This window comes from Mya arenaria, chromosome 17 (genome assembly GCF_026914265.1).
Source record: "Mya arenaria isolate MELC-2E11 chromosome 17, ASM2691426v1".
In the NCBI taxonomy this organism is placed as follows: domain Eukaryota; kingdom Metazoa; phylum Mollusca; class Bivalvia; order Myida; family Myidae; genus Mya; species Mya arenaria.
The window spans coordinates 22,672,259-22,692,473 of record NC_069138.1 but is presented as its reverse complement, the minus strand read 5'-3'; the positions used below and the strand labels follow the sequence as shown (position 1 = coordinate 22,692,473).

The 20,215-nt window shown below is 37.4% G+C and overlaps 1 protein-coding gene across 1 annotated transcript; it reads left to right on the top strand.

The window, feature by feature from the left end:
* The first annotated feature begins 309 nt into the window (after nt 1-309).
* LOC128223989 (uncharacterized) lies at nt 310-18,392 on the top strand. The gene is made up of 6 exons (XM_052933549.1): nt 310-427; nt 5,138-5,228; nt 14,734-14,895; nt 15,186-15,343; nt 15,841-16,056; nt 16,692-18,392. The coding sequence occupies exons 1-6, from the start codon at nt 412-414 to the stop codon at nt 17,156-17,158; spliced, it is 1,110 nt and encodes a 369-aa protein (XP_052789509.1). The 5' UTR covers nt 310-411; the 3' UTR covers nt 17,159-18,392.
* Nucleotides 18,393-20,215: the final 1,823 nt, after the last annotated feature.

The following is a 20,215-nucleotide window of genomic DNA, read 5'->3' as shown; positions in this document are numbered from 1 at the left end:
AAGGATCATATTCTACAATAAATAAACTGTTATATCATTTAATTTTATTCATGAGCTTATAATTACCTGCGAATATGCAATTTCTTGAATTTTGCATAAAATAAATATATACATATCACAATACAGACATTTTACTGGACTAGCGTAGTCACTGGAGTTTTTTTTATTGGAACCGATAATGGAATATTTATATTAAAAAAAAACATATCGCATTATATCATGATACTATTAACAAAAAAACAAAAAACAAATTTAGAGGGAGCCCGCGCGAGATGCGCCATCTCCTGGAACTGCCAATGATTATGACGTAAGCTTTACAGATCGCTGTACACATACGTGTGTATGCTAAAACGAAAGTTGGTTTTTGCCGTTCAGCTTTTCCAATATTCATAAAGGACACGTAGTTTAAAAATGGCTTCAGTACAAGGTTTGCATTATTCATTTGATTATTTTTTGTTTTATATATCAAACTTGCTATCTTAGGCATACTAATATCAGTGATATATAAACTCAATATACATTTTCATAATATTGTCAGCCGATAATGACCCGATTGTGTATATAAAGTTATCAGGTAAAATAGTTACTGCATAATATGCGTAATACAATATTTACGAGGGCGTACGCATGTTAAGATCACCGTGACATATGGTATCCTGAAGCCATTCGCCTATTGGTTTGGTTTAAATAGTACATATATATATATATATATATAAATAACTGTTGAACACGCGAGCATAAACATGCATTATTCATGGACAAACAATAAATACACAGATCTATATATACATAAACAAATTGTAGAAACACGGGTCTCTTGATTCGAACGAACATTTAATGAATCGTTGTCAATCTATTTTTGTCTGTTTTTGACCCATGAGCTATGACCCCAGGGCTGGGGAATAGCGGGGACTTTGACTTTCAGTCCAGCCAAGCCCGCGTAAAAACCTCGCCTTGCGGGGACGAACCGCTGGTAAAATTCCCGCTAATAGCTCCCTAGGTAAGGCCTATTCCCCGCTATTTTTGGCAGTAAGACCAATCCACCGTATCATCCGGCACCGCGGGGCCAACTAAAAGGTAAAAACTCGGCCTATTTCCCCGGCTATTCCCGGTTTACCCCCGGACCAGGGGTGATGGTTGGGTGTGTGTGTGTGTGTGTGTTACAATTGACTGGTGCATTAGAGGTACATTTTCAGATTATTTACCATCTGATGATCCTTGTGCAGTACAAATATTAAATGCAATATGGCTGTAATCCGCATTACATTATTTATAGCGGCTATAAGACAATACAAGACAAAGATGAGTCACGACTTAACGCAAGATTGGACTACCATACATTGTTAACCGTCTTCTATTATTACACACAATGCAAAACAGACTGTTTATGAGGCACTGAAAATGTCATGCGGAATCGATTTTTCTTATCGATATCTCTAAACAAATATTTACAAACTTGTGTTATACTCTCAATCTTGCCTAGACCATATAATGCAGGTAAAATACAATTTATGAAGTATTCACAGCGTCAAAACATTTTCGATATGGGTTAGGATCTGTCGTCAAAAACCACAAGCTTTCTATGTTTAAACAAAACTAAGGTTCCAGGTTTGATGTAAGAGGGGACTAAAAACTTAGTGTGTGTGTGTGTGTGTGGGGGGGGGGGTATACCTCCAATAGGATTTAAACAATTAATCATCCGAAATGGTGCATTTCGCTTTTTCCTTCTTATTTCGCAATATAAAGTGAACATGGAAGATTAAAGGGGAGACACCGGCTGCGACCGCTGGATCTGCTAGTGATTTTATTATGAGACCGAAATGCCAAATCTAAACAAAACATTCCATTGAAATTACTCAATTGTATATGCGGCAGTCAATTGTAACCACGGCTCCCCAGGTCCGGGGAAGAGCGGGGACTTTTGGTCCAGAAAAGCCCGGGCAAAATCCCCGCCCTGGACGAGCTGCTTATAAAATCCCCGCAAAATGCCTCCGCACTCCAGGACCTTAGGTAAGGCCCATTCCCGGACAAATTATTGAAATTACTCAATTGTATATGCGCCAGTCAATTGTAACCACGGCTCCCCAGGTCCGGGGAAGAGCGGGGACTTTGACTTTCGGTCCAGCCAACCCCGGGTAAAATCCCCGCCCTGGAGACGGGAGACGACACCGCCGGGGACAAACTGGTGGTAAAATCCCCGCCAAGTGCCTCCGCACCCCAGGGACCCTAGGTTAGGCCCATTCCCCGCTATATATTGCGCGAAGACAAAACCACCGCATTCACCCGGTACTGCGGGGACACCTGAAAGGTAAAAACACGGCCCTTTCCCCCGGCTATCCCCGGTATACACCCGGACCTGGGGGGGGGGGGGGGGGGGGTCGGCCGTGGTTACAATTGACTGGTGCATTAATATTTCAGCATTCACCACATTCACCAGTCATTTAATATTTTTGGGTGATCAGCTATTAAATACAAGGTTACAATCTTGTTATCAGTTATAAATGATTTCCATAAATGCATTATTTAGTAAGTAGATATTTAGGTTTATCAGTCAAAAGTGATGTTTGTTATACATGTGCATGTATTAATCTTGAGTGTCTCTTTGATCATACCGAACAACAAATATTTACATTGGTTATATCTGCAATTATTCAAGGTGTCTGCAAGATAATGATGATAAACTACAAAGTGAATAAATTACCCGATGTTTTCATTATGCACCAGTCAATTGTAACCACGCCCCCTAGGTCCGGAGAATAGCGGGGACTTTAACTTTCGGTCCAGCCAACCCCGGCTAGAATCCCCGCAAACAGATGGTAAAATCCCCGCCAAATCCCCCCGCACCCCTAGGTAAGGCCCATTCACCGCTATATTTAAAGCGAAGACAAAACCACCGCATTCACCCGGCTCTGCGGGGCAACCTGAAACGTAAAAACACGGCCCATTTCCCCGGCTATTCCCGGTATACCCCCGGACCTGGGAGGGGGGGGGGGCGTGGTTACAATTGACTGGTGCATTACGTCATATGGCAACATTTCCGGTTTATTGAAATTTATATTTTATAGATTTTTACGTCTTATTACACAGGTTTCCATTTAAACACATTTACTGGTATATTCATAAAGAAGTTAAACATAACGAGTAATTTCATTCATTTTGAAATTCATGTCACATAATTAAACAAGCTTGTTCATAAGATCACAATCTTTTTTTTTAAAAAGGGAATAAAATTTTGGTCAAAACGTTTATTTTCTGAAAAAAGTCGGCTAGATCTATTCCAAGTGTCTTTCTAGACCCACGCGAAGGTAACAATAATATCACCCGGTAAAACGCGTTAAAACGCCTTTGATGTGTTTTATTTAACAAATGTAATCATGTTTACTTGCGAAAAAATGTCGTCGTGAAAATTGCAAGCAGCACTCACCAATTTTATGACGTCAGCGGTCCTTATTATATTTTTGGCGAGGTCCGGGCCGGCCAAAACATGATATGCACCGCTGACGTCATAACAACTGGATTTTTGTTAAAATACATCTACGGACCGATCGACTTTATATACACAAGGAAGGGACAACATTATGTAAGGAATAATATATAAATATATTGCAGCATGTGTGACATTGATATTGTCAACCCGAGAGCAGAATGTCACCCGAGGCGTAAGATGTCGAAATGTCGAAATGTCGAAAGATACATTCGACTCGGTCGACAGTATTTACCTCAGATTGACAATACACACTGTCACCCTCAAGGCAGTCAATATTCATATATTGGCTAATGTTGTGTATATGAGAATTTGACATACTGACACATCTATTTACATACAAATTGTTAAAAACATTGTGCCCACAATACATGAAACAGCATCTACAACAAACATGAAACAGCATCTACAACAAACATGAAACAGCATCTACAACAAAAAGGAACAACACAATACGTATATTTTTAAGTATCAGACCGTAGGCCTAAAAGGAAATACATTTGGTTCGGGTAACCCGATCCTTCCTACGAAAAAGGTGCCGACTGCCGACCCTACCGTTTTTAGTCAGTTTGATAAAAAAACACTTAAAAAACTAACAAAATAAATAAAACTAAGTTCCGCTTTTCAATATGTAGTTTAAAACCTTGAATGTATCATACAGAAGATTACTTTAACACCATTATCCAATGATGAAAATGGCAAGTAAATAAATAAGTAAATAAAAAGCCGACCTACCCTACCTATTTTTGAAAAGGATGTAACCCTAACCAAACCTTTTTTCAGGCCTTACCTGGACTTTGTTATTCTATGTTATCACCGCCTTAAGAAAACGCAGCATGATATTGAACGGGGATATACGGTGAATAAATGATTATAAGTATATATGAAATAAAACGCTCATCGACTTGATTCTTTGTATTTTTACTTTTAATTAAGGGCCTCTCACAATTCCAATGTCGATGAAGAAAGTTCATTATTATGTAGCTTTATGGTACTAATCGTTAAAAGAGAAAAATATCCTTATTTTGCGTTAGTGTTTTACGGAAAAATCTTTCGATATTATGAATAAGTTTTTGTGTCAGACTTATCCAGACTACCTAATGCACAATGTCTTGTGGTTTTATGATCATATATTTCAAATGAGAGAGATATGCATTAATAATGCACAAGTCATTTGTAACCATGGCCCCAAGGTCCGGGGATAGCCGGGGATATGGGACGTGTTTTAACCTTTCGGCTGGTCCCGCAGTGCTGGGTAAATGCGATGGCTTTGTCTTCGCTTTAAATTAGCGGGGAATGGGCCTTACCTAGAGTCCCTGGGGTGCGGGGGCATTTGGCGGGGATTTTACCATTTGTTCGTTCCCGCAGGGCGGGGATTTTAGCCGGGGGACCGAAAGTCAAAGTCCCCGCTATTCCCCGGACCAGGGGAGGGGGCCGAGGTTACAATTGACTGGTGCATAAAAAAGATATTGTCTTAAATTCACTTCCTGAAATCAGGTTTGATTCCCGCGTCAACACTAATTTCACTTGTTCGTCAATTGGGGTTGCAGGCAACTTCCCCTCTAACTAAGCAACTCAAGAGTATATTTTGTTTGTTGGTATAACTAAGAATACTTTTGTGAGGATTACACTTTAATTCTTGTTTCATTTCAGATGTGTTTAATGAGTCAAACACGACAGACACGAAACCTGTTAAGGAACGAAACATTGAAGCATTGATTAACATTGCTAAATTATGCCACAGGTGAGCAACTCGTCTTTAGGAATTATTATCCCCCGCCTATGAAATAACGAGGGGGATATTGAAATGGCGTTGTCCGTCCGTCACCTGCGTTTTCTCAGTAACTAGCCGGTATAATTTTATGAAACTTAAAATAAATATGAACCACTATACTGGAATGATGCCCGTCCAAAAATAAAATTCGATTGGTCAATTGTCCTTGGAGTTATTGCCCTTGATTTTTTGAAAAATGCACATTCACAGCCATTTCTCAGTCACTAGCTGGCAGAATTTCATGAAACTTACGATGATGCCTGTTTATTTATATTTTGGATTGTGTAATTAATCATACAACGTCAGTTTTCTCCAAAGCTTACAGACACATATAAGGAAATTACAGAATCTGCTTATCTTTGGAGATTTCAATCAAACATTGAACACTGCAGCATTTAACTTTTTCTTGGAGACCAATGGTTTTCAGCAATATATTAGAACTCCGACCCACAGCCTAGGAGGTACCCTAGACCTAATTATCAGTCCTTTGACAAACCAGCAGACAACTACAAAGCCACTGCCATACACAGACCACTACCTGATTGCAGTGAAACTGGGCAAAACATGTGCCGTTGTGAAGTCAACTGAATGAATATGGTATCAAATCATTTACATTTATTATAACACTGTCTGATATATAATTATCCATGCATTTTAGCGCCACTTTAAGAAGAGTAAAGATATCTATTGTATTTGCGTCACTGTTGGTTTAAGTAGCAAAACCTAGTATTCACATTTTTCCTGTGTTATTTAAGTAATAATAAATGACATCCCTTTAGTTTTGTAATATCGATTTTTAACCCATTCACCGCATACATATGCTGTTGAAAATAGTGCAGTTCCAAATAAGACGCCGCTTTTAAAGGTGGCGTCTTATCTTATACTGTACTATTTTGCAATGATTGATGTTTCCGAGTAAGCAGCTTCGGAAAAGACAGTTTTATTTAATCATCCCTCTGATTTATTTCGTTAAAATATTTTATCATAAAGTAGTCCCGGTCGATATTTTATAATTTGGCTCGGAAAGGGATAAACCAATGTGCTTATCTTATTCTTTCTGAGATTTTTTTTAACCTTCAAGCACAAACAAGCCATCAAGCACAAACAAGCCATCGTTGGCGGGGGATATCTTTTCACTGAAAATGCATGTTTCTTATGGTTTAGTCAGCAATTATAGACAGCAGCAAATGGTACATCACCTAAATAAGAAGTCCATTATACTTTAAGCTTGTTTGCGTGTTGGAATGATCGATCGGCTTCGAGTTCATTATTGGATAAATTCAGACAAATCACGTGTTTTTGACGTAGCTAACTGTAACAGACAAAAAAATTAAACAACATTTGCTGCAGCATGTAGAAAAACGATACAATACAAAAAACACTGAGACATAACGATATTAGACAACACACACTGAATAAGAGACATAACGATACAAGACAACACTCACTAAACAAGAGACATAACGATACAAGACAACAAACACCGAACAAAGACATAACGATACAAGACAACACACACTGAACAAAGACATAACGATACAAGACAACACACACTGAACAAAGACATAACGATACAAGACAACACACACTGAACAAGAGACATAACGATACAAGACAACACACACTGAACAAGAGACATAACGATACAAGACAACACACACTAAACAAAGACATAACGATACAAGACAACACACACTGAACAAGAGACATAACGATACAAGACAACACACACTGAACAAGAGACATAACGATACAAGACAACACACACTGAACAAGAGACATAACGATACAAGACAACACACACTGAACAAAGACATAACGATACAAGACAACACACACTGAACAAGAGACATAACGATATTAGACAACACACACTGAACAAGAGACATAACGATATTAGACAACACACACTGAATAAGAGACATAACGATACAAGACAACACTCACTAAACAAGAGACATAACGATACAAGACAACACACACTGAACAAAGACATAACGATACAAGACAACACACACTGAACAAGAGACATAACGATATTAGACAACACACACTGAACAAGAGACATAACGATATTAGACAACACACACTGAATAAGAGACATAACGATACAAGACAACACTCACTAAACAAGAGACATAACGATACAAGACAACACACACTGAACAAAGACATAACGATACAAGACAACACACACTGAACAAAGACATAACGATACAAGACAACACACACTGAACAGGAGACATAACGATACAAGACAACACACACTGAACAAAGACATAACGATACAAGACAACACACACTGAACAAGAGACATAACGATACAAGACAACACACACTGAACAAAGACATAACGATACAAGACAACACACACTGAACAAGAGACATAACGATACAAGACAACACACACTGAACAAAGATATAACGATACAAGACAACACACACTGAACAAGAGACATAACGATACAAGACAACACACACTGAACAAAGACATAACGATACAAGACAACACACACTGAGCAGGAGACATAACGATACAAGACAACACACACTGAACAAAGACATAACGATACAAGACAACACACACTGAACAAGAGCCATTACGACACAAGACAGCACACAGTGAACAAGATACCTAACGACACAAGACAACATACATTGAACAAGAGACATAACGATACAAGACAATACTCACTGAACAAGATACATAAAGACACAAGACAACATACATTGAACAAGAGACGTAACGACACAAGACAACACACACTGAACAAGAGACATAACGATACAAGACAACACACACTGAACAAAGACATAACGATACAAGACAACACACACTGAACAAGAGACATAACGATACAAGACAACACACACTGAACAAAGACATAACGATACAAGACAACACACACTGAACAAGAGACATAACGATACAAGACAACACACACTGAACAAAGACATAACGATACAAGACAACACACACTGAGCAGGAGACATAACGATACAAGACAACACACACTGAACAAAGACATAACGATACAAGACAACACACACTGAACAAGAGCCATTACGACACAAGACAGCACACAGTGAACAAGATACCTAACGACACAAGACAACATACATTGAACAAGAGACGTAACGATACAAGACAACACTCACTGAACAAGAGACATAACGATACAAGACAATACTCACTGAACAAGATACATAAAGACACAAGACAACATACATTGAACAAGAGACGTAACGAAACAAGACAACACACACCGAACAAGAGACATAACGATACAAGACAGCACTCACTGAACAAGATACATAACGATACAAGACAACACACACTGAACAAGGGACATAACGACACAAGACAACACACACTGAACAAGGGACATAACGATACAAGACAACACACACTGAACAAGAGACACAACGATACAAGACAACACACACTGAACAAGAGACACAACGATACAAGACAACAAACACTGAACAAGAGACATCACGATACAAGACAACAAACACTGAACAAGAGACAACACGATACAAGACAACACACACTGAACAAGAGACGTAATGATACAAGACAACAAACACTGAACAAGAGACATAACGATACAAGACAACACACACTAAACAAGAGACGTAATGAAACAAGAGAACACACACTGAACAGGACACGTAACGACACTATACAACACACACTGAACCAGATACGTAATGATACAAGACAACAAACACTGAACAAGAGACGTAACGACTAAAGACAACACACACTGAACAAGAGACATAATGATACAAGATAACACACACTGAACAAGAGACGTATTGTTACAAGACAACATACACTGAACAAGAGACGTAATGATACAAGACAACATACACTGAACAAGAGACATAATGATACAAGACAACAAACACTGAACAAGAGACATAATGATACAAGACAACAAACACTGAACAAGAGACGTAACGACTAAAGACAACACACACTGAACAAGAGACGTAACGACACAAGACAACACACAGTGAACAAGAGACGTAATGATACAAGACAACACACACTGAACAAGAGACGTAATGATACAAGACAACAAACACTGAACAAGAGACGTAATGATACAAGACAACACACAGTGAACAAGAGACGTAATGATACAAGACAACAAACACTGAACAAGAGACGTAATGATACAAGACAACAAACACCGAACAAGAGACGTAACGACTAAAGACAACACACACTGAACAAGAGACATAATGATACAAGACAACACACACTGAACAAGAGACGTAATGATACAAGACAACACACACTGAACAAGAGACGTAATGATACAAGACAACACACACTGAACAAGAGACATAATGATACAAGACCACACACTGAACAAGAGACGTAATGATACAAGACAAAAAACACTGAACAAGAGACGTAATGATACAATACAACAAACACTGAACAAGAGACATAATGATACAAGACAACAAACACTGAACAAGAGACATAACGATACAAGACAACACACACTAAACAAGAGACGTAACGAAACACGACAACACACACTGAACAAGAGACGTAACGACACTAGACAACACACACTGAACAAGAGACGTAACGACACAAGACAACACACACTAAACAAGAGACGTAACGACTAAAGACAACACACACTGAACAAGAGACATATTGATACAAGACAACACACACTGAACAAGAGACATAATGATACAAGACAACAAACACTGAACAAGAGACATAACGATACAAGACAACAAACACTGAACAAGAAACGTAACGATACAAGGCAACAAACACTGAACAAGAGACATAACGATTCCTGATAACACACACTGAACAAGAGACATAACAATACAAGACAACATACACTGAACAAGAGACATAACAATACAAGACATCAAACACTGAACAAGAGACATAACGATACAAGACAACATACACTGAACAAGAGACATAACGAAACAAGACAACAAACACCGAACAAGAGACATAACGATTCAAGACAACACTCACTGAAGAAGATACATAACAACACAAAACAACACATACTGTACAAGAGACATAACGGTACAAGACAACAAACACTGAACAAGAGACATAACAATACAAGACAACAAACACTGAACAAGAGACATAACAATACAAGACAACAAACACTGAACAAGAGACAAAACAATACAAGACAACAAACACTGAACAAGAGACATAACGATACAAGACAACATACACTGAACAAGAGACATAACAATACAAGACAACAAACACTGAACAAGAGACATAACGATACAAGACAACACACACTGAACAAGAGACGTAATGATACAAGACAACAAACACTGAACAAGAGACATAACGATACAAGACAACACACACTGAACAAGAGACATAACGATACAAGACAACACAACCAAGAGACATAACGATACAAGACAACAAACACTGAACAAGAGACATAACGATACAAGACAACACACACTGAACAAGAGACATAACGATACAAGACAACACACACTGAACAAGAGACATAACGACACAAGACAACACACACTGAACAAGAGACATAACGACACAAGACAACACACACTGAACAAGAGACATAACGATTCAAGACAACACACACTGAACAAGAGACATAACGATACAAGACAACACACACTGAACAAGAGACATAACGATTCAAGACAACACACACTGAACAAGAGACATAACGATTCAAGACAACACACACTGAACAAGAGACATAACGATTCAAGACAACACACACTGAACAAGAGACATAACGATACAAGACAACACACACTGAACAAGAGACATAACGATTCAAGACAACACACACTGAACAAGAGACATAACGATACAAGACAACACACACTGAACAAGAGACATAACGATTCAAGACAACACACACTGAACAAGAGACATAACGATTCAAGACAACTCACTCTGAACAAGAGACATAACGATTCAAGACAACACACACTGAACAAGAGACATAACGATACAAGACAACACACACTGAACAAGAGACATAACGATTCAAGACAACACACACTGAACAAGAGAAATAACGATACTAGACAAGAAACACTGAACAAGAGACGTAACGATACAAGACATCACACACCGAACAAGAGACATAACGATACAAGACAACACACACTGAATAAGAGAAATAACGATACTAGACAAGAAACACTGAACAAGAGACGAAAAGATACAAGACAGCACACACTAAACAAGAGCCATTACGATACATCTCAAAATACACCGAACAAGAGACATAACGATACAAGATAACACACACTGAACAAGGGACACAACGATACAAGACAACATACACTAAACAAGAGACATTACGATACAACTCAAAATACACCGAACAAGAGACATAACGATACAAGATAACACACACTGAACAAGGGACACAACGATACAAGACAACATACACTGAACAAGGGACATAACGAAACAAGACAACAAACACTGAACAAGAGACATAACGATACATGACAACAAACACTGTATAAGAGACATAACGATACAAGACAACAAACACTGAACAAGAGACATAACGAAACAAGACAACAGACACTGAACAAGAGACATAACACTACAAGACAACATACACTGAACAAGAGACATAACGATACAAGACAACAGACACTGAACAAGAGACATAACAATACAAGGCAACAAACACTGAACAAGAGACATAACGACACAAGACAACAAACACTGAACAAGAGACATAACAATACAAGACAACAAACACTGAACAAGAGACATAACGATACAAGACAACATACACTGAACAAGGGACATAACGAAACCTGACAACAAACACCGAACAAGAGACATAACGATACATGACAACACTCACTGAAGAAGATGCATAACGACACAAGACAACACATACTGAACAAGAGACATAACGATACAAGACAACACACACTGAACAAGAGACATAACGATACAAGACAACAAACACTGAACAAGAGACATAACGATACAAGACAACACACACTGAACAAGAGACATAACGATACAAGACAACACACACTGAACAAGAGACATAACGACACAAGACAACACACACTGAACAAGAGACGTAACGATACAAGACGACACACACTGAACAAGAGACATAACGATTCAAGACAACACACACTGAACAAGAGACATAACGATTCAAGACAACACACACTGAACAAGAGACATAACGATTCAAGACAACACACACTGAACAAGAGACATAACGATTCAAGACAACACACACTGAACAAGAGACATAACGATTCAAGACAACACACACTGAACAAGAGACATAACGATACAAGACAACACACACTGAACAAGAGACATAACGATTCAAGACAACACACACTGAACAAGAGACATAACGATTCAAGACAACACACACTGAACAAGAGACATAACGATTCAAGACAACACACACTGAACAAGAGACATAACGATTCAAGACAACTCACTCTGAACAAGAGACATAACGATTCAAGACAACACACACTGAACAAGAGACATAACGATACAAGACAACATACACTGAACAAGGGACATAACGAAAAAAGACAACAAACACCGAACAAGAGACAAAACGATACAAGACAACAAACACTGAACAAGAGACATAACGACACAAGACAACAAACACTGAACAAGAGACATAACGAAACAAGACAACAAACACTGAACAAGAGACATAACACTACAAGACAACATACACTGAACAAGAGACATAACAATACAAGACAACAGACACTGAACAAGAGACATAACGATACAAGACAACAGACACTGAACAAGAGACATAACAATACAAGGCAACAGACACTGAACAAGAGACATAACGATACAAGACAACAGACACTGAACAAGGGACATAACGATACAAGACAACAGACACTGAACAAGAGACATAACAATACAAGGCAACAAACACTGAACAAGAGACATAACGACACAAGACAACAAACACTGAACAAGAGACATAACAATACAAGACAACAAACACTGAACAAGAGACATAACGATACAAGACAACATACACTGAACAAGGGACATAACGAAACCTGACAACAAACACCGAACAAGAGACATAACGATACATGACAACACTCACTGAAGAAGATGCATAACGACACAAGACAACACACACTGAACAAGAGACATAACGATACAAGACAACACACACTGAACAAGAGACATAACGATACAAGACAACAAACACTGAACAAGAGACATAACGATACAAGACAACACACACTGAACAAGAGACATAACGATACAAGACAACACACACTGAACAAGAGACATAACGACACAAGACAACACACACTGAACAAGAGACATAACGATACAAGACAACACACACTGAACAAGAGACATAACGATTCAAGACAACAAACACTGAACAAGAGACATAACGATACAAGACAACACACACTGAACAAGAGACATAACGATTCAAGACAACACACACTGAACAAGAGACATAACGATTCAAGACAACACACACTGAACAAGAGACATAACGATTCAAGACAACACACACTGAACAAGAGACATAACGATACAAGACAACACACACTGAACAAGAGACATAACGATACAAGACAACACACACTGAACAAGAGACATAACGATACAAGACAACACACACTGAACAAGAGACATAACGATTCAAGACAACACACACTGAACAAGAGACATAACGATTCAAGACAACTCACTCTGAACAAGAGACATAACGATTCAAGACAACACACAGTGAACAAGAGACATAACGATACAAGACAACACACACTGAACAAGAGACATAACGATTCAAGACAACACACACTGAACAAGAGAAATAACGATACTAGACAAGAAACACTGAACAAGAGACGTAACGATACAAGACAACACACACCGAACAAGAGACATAACGATACAAGACAACACACACTGAATAAGAGAAATAACGATACTAGACAAGAAACACTGAACAAGAGACGAAAAGATACAAGACAACACACACTAAACAAGAGCCATTACGATACAACTCAAAATACACCGAACAAGAGACATAACGATACAAGATAACACACACTGAACAAGGGACACAACGATACAAGACAACATACACTAAACAAGAGACATTACGATACAACTCAAAATACACCGAACAAGAGACATAACGCTACAAGATAACACACACTGAACAAGGGACACAACGATACAAGACAACATACACTGAACAAGGGACATAACGAAACAAGACAACAAACACTGAACAAGAGACATAACGATACATGACAACAAACACTGTATAAGAGACATAACGATACTAGACAGCAAACACCGATTACGAGACAAAACAATACAAGAAGAAAACACCAAGGAACACACCAAACTACAACAAACATAAACTACTGTTTAATGTTTACTTTGTTACAGGCCAGATCGCACCTATCCAGAAGTTGTGTTTCTTCTAGGAACACCTGGGGTAGGAAAGAGCGCAATGGTTAACACCATTGTGAAAGCCCTCTGTGGGAAGTATTATTCAAAGGCGGTGACGGGAAAAGGACATGCGTCAACCAAAACGCTTACTCTCCAAAGGTATACTTTCTGCATTCGTACTACTTTATCTTGAAATGGAGCTATTGGATTATTTTAGAAGGACACGCTTGGTATCACTCTAGGTGACTTACAGGTTGAAGCATTTAAAATAAATAAATATGTTTTTATCATTTGACTTCAATGATCAAAACAGAACAAAAGATATGACTTGTGTACAAATAAAAAATGTAAGCACTATTTTGGCGCCTTTTTGATTCGGGAATATGTGGTCACGTAGTTATTATTAAAATAGTTTTTAAGAAGGATTATATTTTCTATCTTTCTTCAAGCTTTGTACAGTGTGGAATAAAGGAGTACGAAATGGAGCCGATGGAAAAAGATATACTTAAAAAAGGCCTGAGTAAACTGCCAACTATTATAGACGCTGCAGGGAAAGGAGATGTAGATTCGGAAGATTTAAAGGAGATTCTAAGGGTCTCCTTTGGAGGTATTAATCTTTTATTTCTACTCATATATAAAGAATACCTTCTGTATATTTTTATTCTATACTTTTAAAAGATAGGCGATTGTTTTGAATGACAAGTCAGTATAATTGCGCCTAGGGTCCGATTTTGCCAAGTGAGCTTTAAAGTTGTAGAAAATTCTAATGTAACACACGTATAATTTAAATGTTAAGGCTGTCGTTTATGAAGTTGCCTTGTCAACTTAGTACAATGTGTTTTTCCGTAAATGATTGGATTAGTGATGAGTAATATTTTACAAATGAATGAGATTTGCCTTCGCCAACATCAGAAGCTGATTGAATTGTTTTAGCTAAAATAGTTAAAACAATGCGATATATTTTTATTGTTTTTATCGTTGACTCTTTATCCAACCAATGGCAGTGGTACTTAGTTGTTTTGCTTTTGTATATACAGATTTACGATTTATCAAATGTTGTGCAATTTCAACAAAAGTAATAAGCTTGAATTTTCCTTATTGTAGGTTTTGTCTCCCCTGGAACCTCGATTCAATTTCTGGAAGACTTGCAGACAAAACACGGTATTGGCTCATTGGAAGACCTTTTGGAATGTTCTGACGAAAATAAAGTCACCAAAGTAGTTTTTGTGATTAGTTGCAAGCAATCCTTTCCAGAAAAGCTGGTGGAATGCCTTCACTCTGTTTTGCAAGAGTATGATGATCGGAGTGGGAAACTAAAATGTAAGTTCAACAAAAGCTCCTTTACCCGTCTGATGTCGTTAAACTTTGTTCAGTCAAACAATGGGGGCAAAAATCAGCGATTGTTTTATTTATGGACCTTGTAACTCATGTGCACATTGTCTGAGCAATTTGACAAGATTTATACCTTGTTTTAGATTAATGTTCTGCACAGGTTTTCAGTTATGACCGAGGTATAAGTTTTTGTACAATGGCGCTGGTGCTGACAACACCGATGACTATTTTATTTTAAATGTCAAATGAACTAACTGTGGACCAGTATATATTTTCTGAAAAGAAATGAAAGCGACCAACCACATTGCTTAGTGAGTTTTAAATTAAATGAATAGTGAACAAGTTATTGTTTTTTGTCAAAATGCATCAAATAAGCCGTATTCATTATACTTATACAACAATGAAAATAACAGGGACATCCGTGAGGTCAGCACTTCAAGTTAAACCCTTGTTTAGAAACACAAGGTAAACGACACTGAACAAGAGACATAAACGAACAAGCACAACAAACACAAACAGATCATACACCATCATTACGCTTAACAGATCAACCATTAACTACAATTGATGCTAAGGTGCATGTGTTAAATAACAACCTTTTTTATTCTTTTCGTTTAATCTAGATCCCGTTGATGTCTTCATCGTGATCACAAAGTACGATTTGGTCAAAGACCAAAGCCTTTACGAAGCATACAGTAAAGAGGACGAATGTATTACCGAAGAATGCTTCGAGGAATTTGAAACAAAGGTTGCCAATCATTTCAGTATAGAAGGTGCAAAAGAAAACAATTGTATCCGTTGGGTCAGTTACGTGGATGGGCATGGCTCCGACAATCCACATATCGACAATATTGCGCTCGGGTTTGTTGAAAAGATGATGCAGCCAAGACGGGGTCACGACTACGGGAGACCATCTAAGGAAGCAGCTGCAAACATGCCTGTGGTTCCTATGAACAAGATCCTAAAACTCAAAGCAAAGAAAAAGATGGCAGAAATGTCAAGAGAAGTGGATTGGAAGTGTGGGTTTATCTGTGCTCTTGTCGTCGTCCTTCTGGCGGTGTTTTATAAGTTGCTTACAAAAGGGATATAGACGATAACCTTTATAATTTGCTCACACAGAAGGGCAAAAGTCCGATGTAACTTTTATTGAATTTAGTACACGTTGAACTTGCATTATATGAAAACACTGATAATCTTCAATACATCCATAATAGGCAAAGACTTAAAATACCTATCGTATGAATGCGCTTTACAGTGACACCATGAATTATCATGTTTACGTCAGGACATTATTTAAATTCGTTTTTCATCAATAATTTTAAATAGATGTGCCATACTGTTAATTTCGTTGTTTTAGTTATTGAGTTATATTAGGGAAACTATTTTGTACATATAGCATATTTATACAACAATAGATTTTGTTTTAATGTGTTTTGACATACTCCCATGTGGCATTAAAAAGTTACTGTACATAATAATTGTTTGTATTTTAGTTATTTCAATGTTTTTAATAATATAATGTATACTGCTTTTTTAAGACAATGGGTTAAGGAAAATTCTGAAAAGTGTTACTATATTTTTGTTATAGTAAAATAGTGACTTTCTTTTCCGGATGTTCACAACTTGGTTTTGGAATGATAAAGAGGTTATTTTAAAACTAAAATAAAATGCTTAATTACTATTGTTGATTAAAATATATGTTAAGAAATCATTAACCATTTTGTTTTTATCGGATGAAAAAAAATGTTTGGACAATACGGTCGCTTGTATTCCAGCGTTTGTATTGTAAGAAAAAGCAGCATGAATACATACATAGTTAAAACATGTAAAACTTAGGTTTCGAATCCTATAATAGTCTAATCATTTGTACTCATAATATAAACTGCTGCATCCGTTTTTAAGTCTCCTTTGGATCCATTTTTGTTTCCTTGTAATAGGAATCGCTCTACATCAGTGGAAGACACAAAGCATATTTCTACGACATAAGATAATAAATTGAACTCACGTTTTGGAAAGCGAGGTACATTGGTAGTTAAAGAATTATGACAGTTTCTAGCCCTAATTTTAGAACTGCCATCCACGGCAATCTCAGACCCATATAAGGAACCAGCGACTAGGTGGTGTCAAGGTCGTCCTCCTCGTTTCCAAAACGGAACCGGAAACAATGACACAAGTCACCAGCCCGGGTATGACATAACAGGTGCCTCTGAAAAGCATGCATATTCGCTGTCACGTTACCTCCAAATAATTAAATATATGCTTCAAAAACCGTAAACAATATTATTCAATGACACGTTTGCCAATAAATAAAATATTGATATGTATGTAGATTTCTTTTCAAATGACTTAAAACTTATTTTTCATAAAATATAACTTAGTATGTTACTACTAAACATACTGGTATACTAGAACATGGAATTATTTCAGTATAAATATAACCAGGTCAAATTGCCATGGTAAGGAGGTTTGATTGAGGTAACACGTTTTTATCTCGACTATTCGAAAAATATGGAGAGCTATACTACTCACCCAAGCGTCTGCGTCGGCGTTGGCGTCACACCTTGGTTAGGGTTTTGCATACAAGCACACATAGGTCAATATTTCAGCAACTACTTGAGGTATTGCATTGAGACTTTATACAGTGGTACTCGACCATCCAACCTACTTAATTAACCAAGTTAGAAAACTCTAATTTGCATTTAATGCAAATAATAGACCTTAATTATTCGACTTAGAAATTCTGGTTAAGGTTTTGTGTGCAAGCACACATAGGTTAATATCTCAGCAACTACTTGAGGTATTACATTGAGACTTGATACAATGGTACTCAACCGTCTAACCTACTTAATTAACCAAGTTAGATAACTCTTGTCTGCATTTAATGCAAATAATTGCCCTTTATTATTCCACTTAGAAATTCTGGTTAAGGTTTTGTGTGCAAGCACACACAGGTTAATATCTCAGCAACTTCTTGAGGTATTGCATTGAGACTTTATACAGTGGTACTCAACCATCCAACCTACTTAATTAACCAAGTTAGATAACTCTTGTTTGCATTACATTCAAATAATGGCCCCTTTTTTAGACATAGAAATTCTGGTTAAGGTTTTGCTAGTTACCACTTTTAAGTCAATACCTCAACGAATACATCATGTGTTGCATTACAACTTTACACATATGCTCCCAACCATTTAACCTTCTTTAATCAAGTAAGATAACTCTATCTTTTATATTATATAAGTTTTGCCCCTTTATTATGAGACTTAGAAATTCTGGTTAAGGTCTTGCATATTAGCACAAATAGGATAATATCACAGCAACTACTTGATGTATTGCATTGAGACTTTATACAATGGTATTCAACCACCCAACGTAATAGAATAACCAAGTTACATAACTGTATTTGCAAATAATAGCCCTTTATTATTAGACTTAAAAATTCTGGTTAAAATGTTCCATGTAACCACTTATGTTAATATCTCAGCACATCATGTATTGCATTGAACTCTAATCTAACAGTGATCTATGCATGTTTCGCCAAAACGTTTCAATGCTTACACTGAAAAGCGGCGGGATAGTCGAGCGCGCTGTCTCTGTGACAGCTCTTGTTTAACATAGAATTGATCATGTACATAATAATCTCACTGAATAGCCAAATATAATTTACTAGATCAGTCAATAGCGTTACGTACGTAATATGTATGCAATGTTGGTTAAGTCGTAATGAATTGCAAGTAGCATAATGAAACTGCTCAAGCGTACATTAATTTGCGGTTTAAATAGTATTGACAGTGCTGTTTATAATGGGCATATGTTTTGTTCAAGGTCCACTTATATCCAATAACGTGAAGAAGATAACTTATACATGTATAAACAAACATCTGACGGGACAGGCGCTGACTCTTCGTCTTTTCATTTATGTTCTACAAGTGAAGTAATCAAGCGTTGAAACCATTTATAGTTTCATGGATTTCTAATGAACTTCGCTGTTCAATATTTACAAACGGTTAGAATCTGTTACATCGTCGTTAAAATATCGGTTTGTTCATAACCGTACGTGTGGTAAGCTACGTCTCTCAACGTACAAGGTACTAACTGGTGCTGAAAAACGTACAACATCGACATCATGATATACATGTTCCCCGTC

What these genes read in the sequence shown, in the direction of transcription:
- LOC128223989 (XM_052933549.1), top strand. An exon ending in TCTAAGGGTCTCCTTTGGAG is followed by an intron (nt 15,344 to 15,840) that starts GTATTAATCTTT and finishes TCCTTATTGTAG; the next exon opens with GTTTTGTCTCCCCTGGAACC. An exon ending in TCGGAGTGGGAAACTAAAAT is followed by an intron (nt 16,057 to 16,691) that starts GTAAGTTCAACA and finishes CGTTTAATCTAG; the next exon opens with ATCCCGTTGATGTCTTCATC.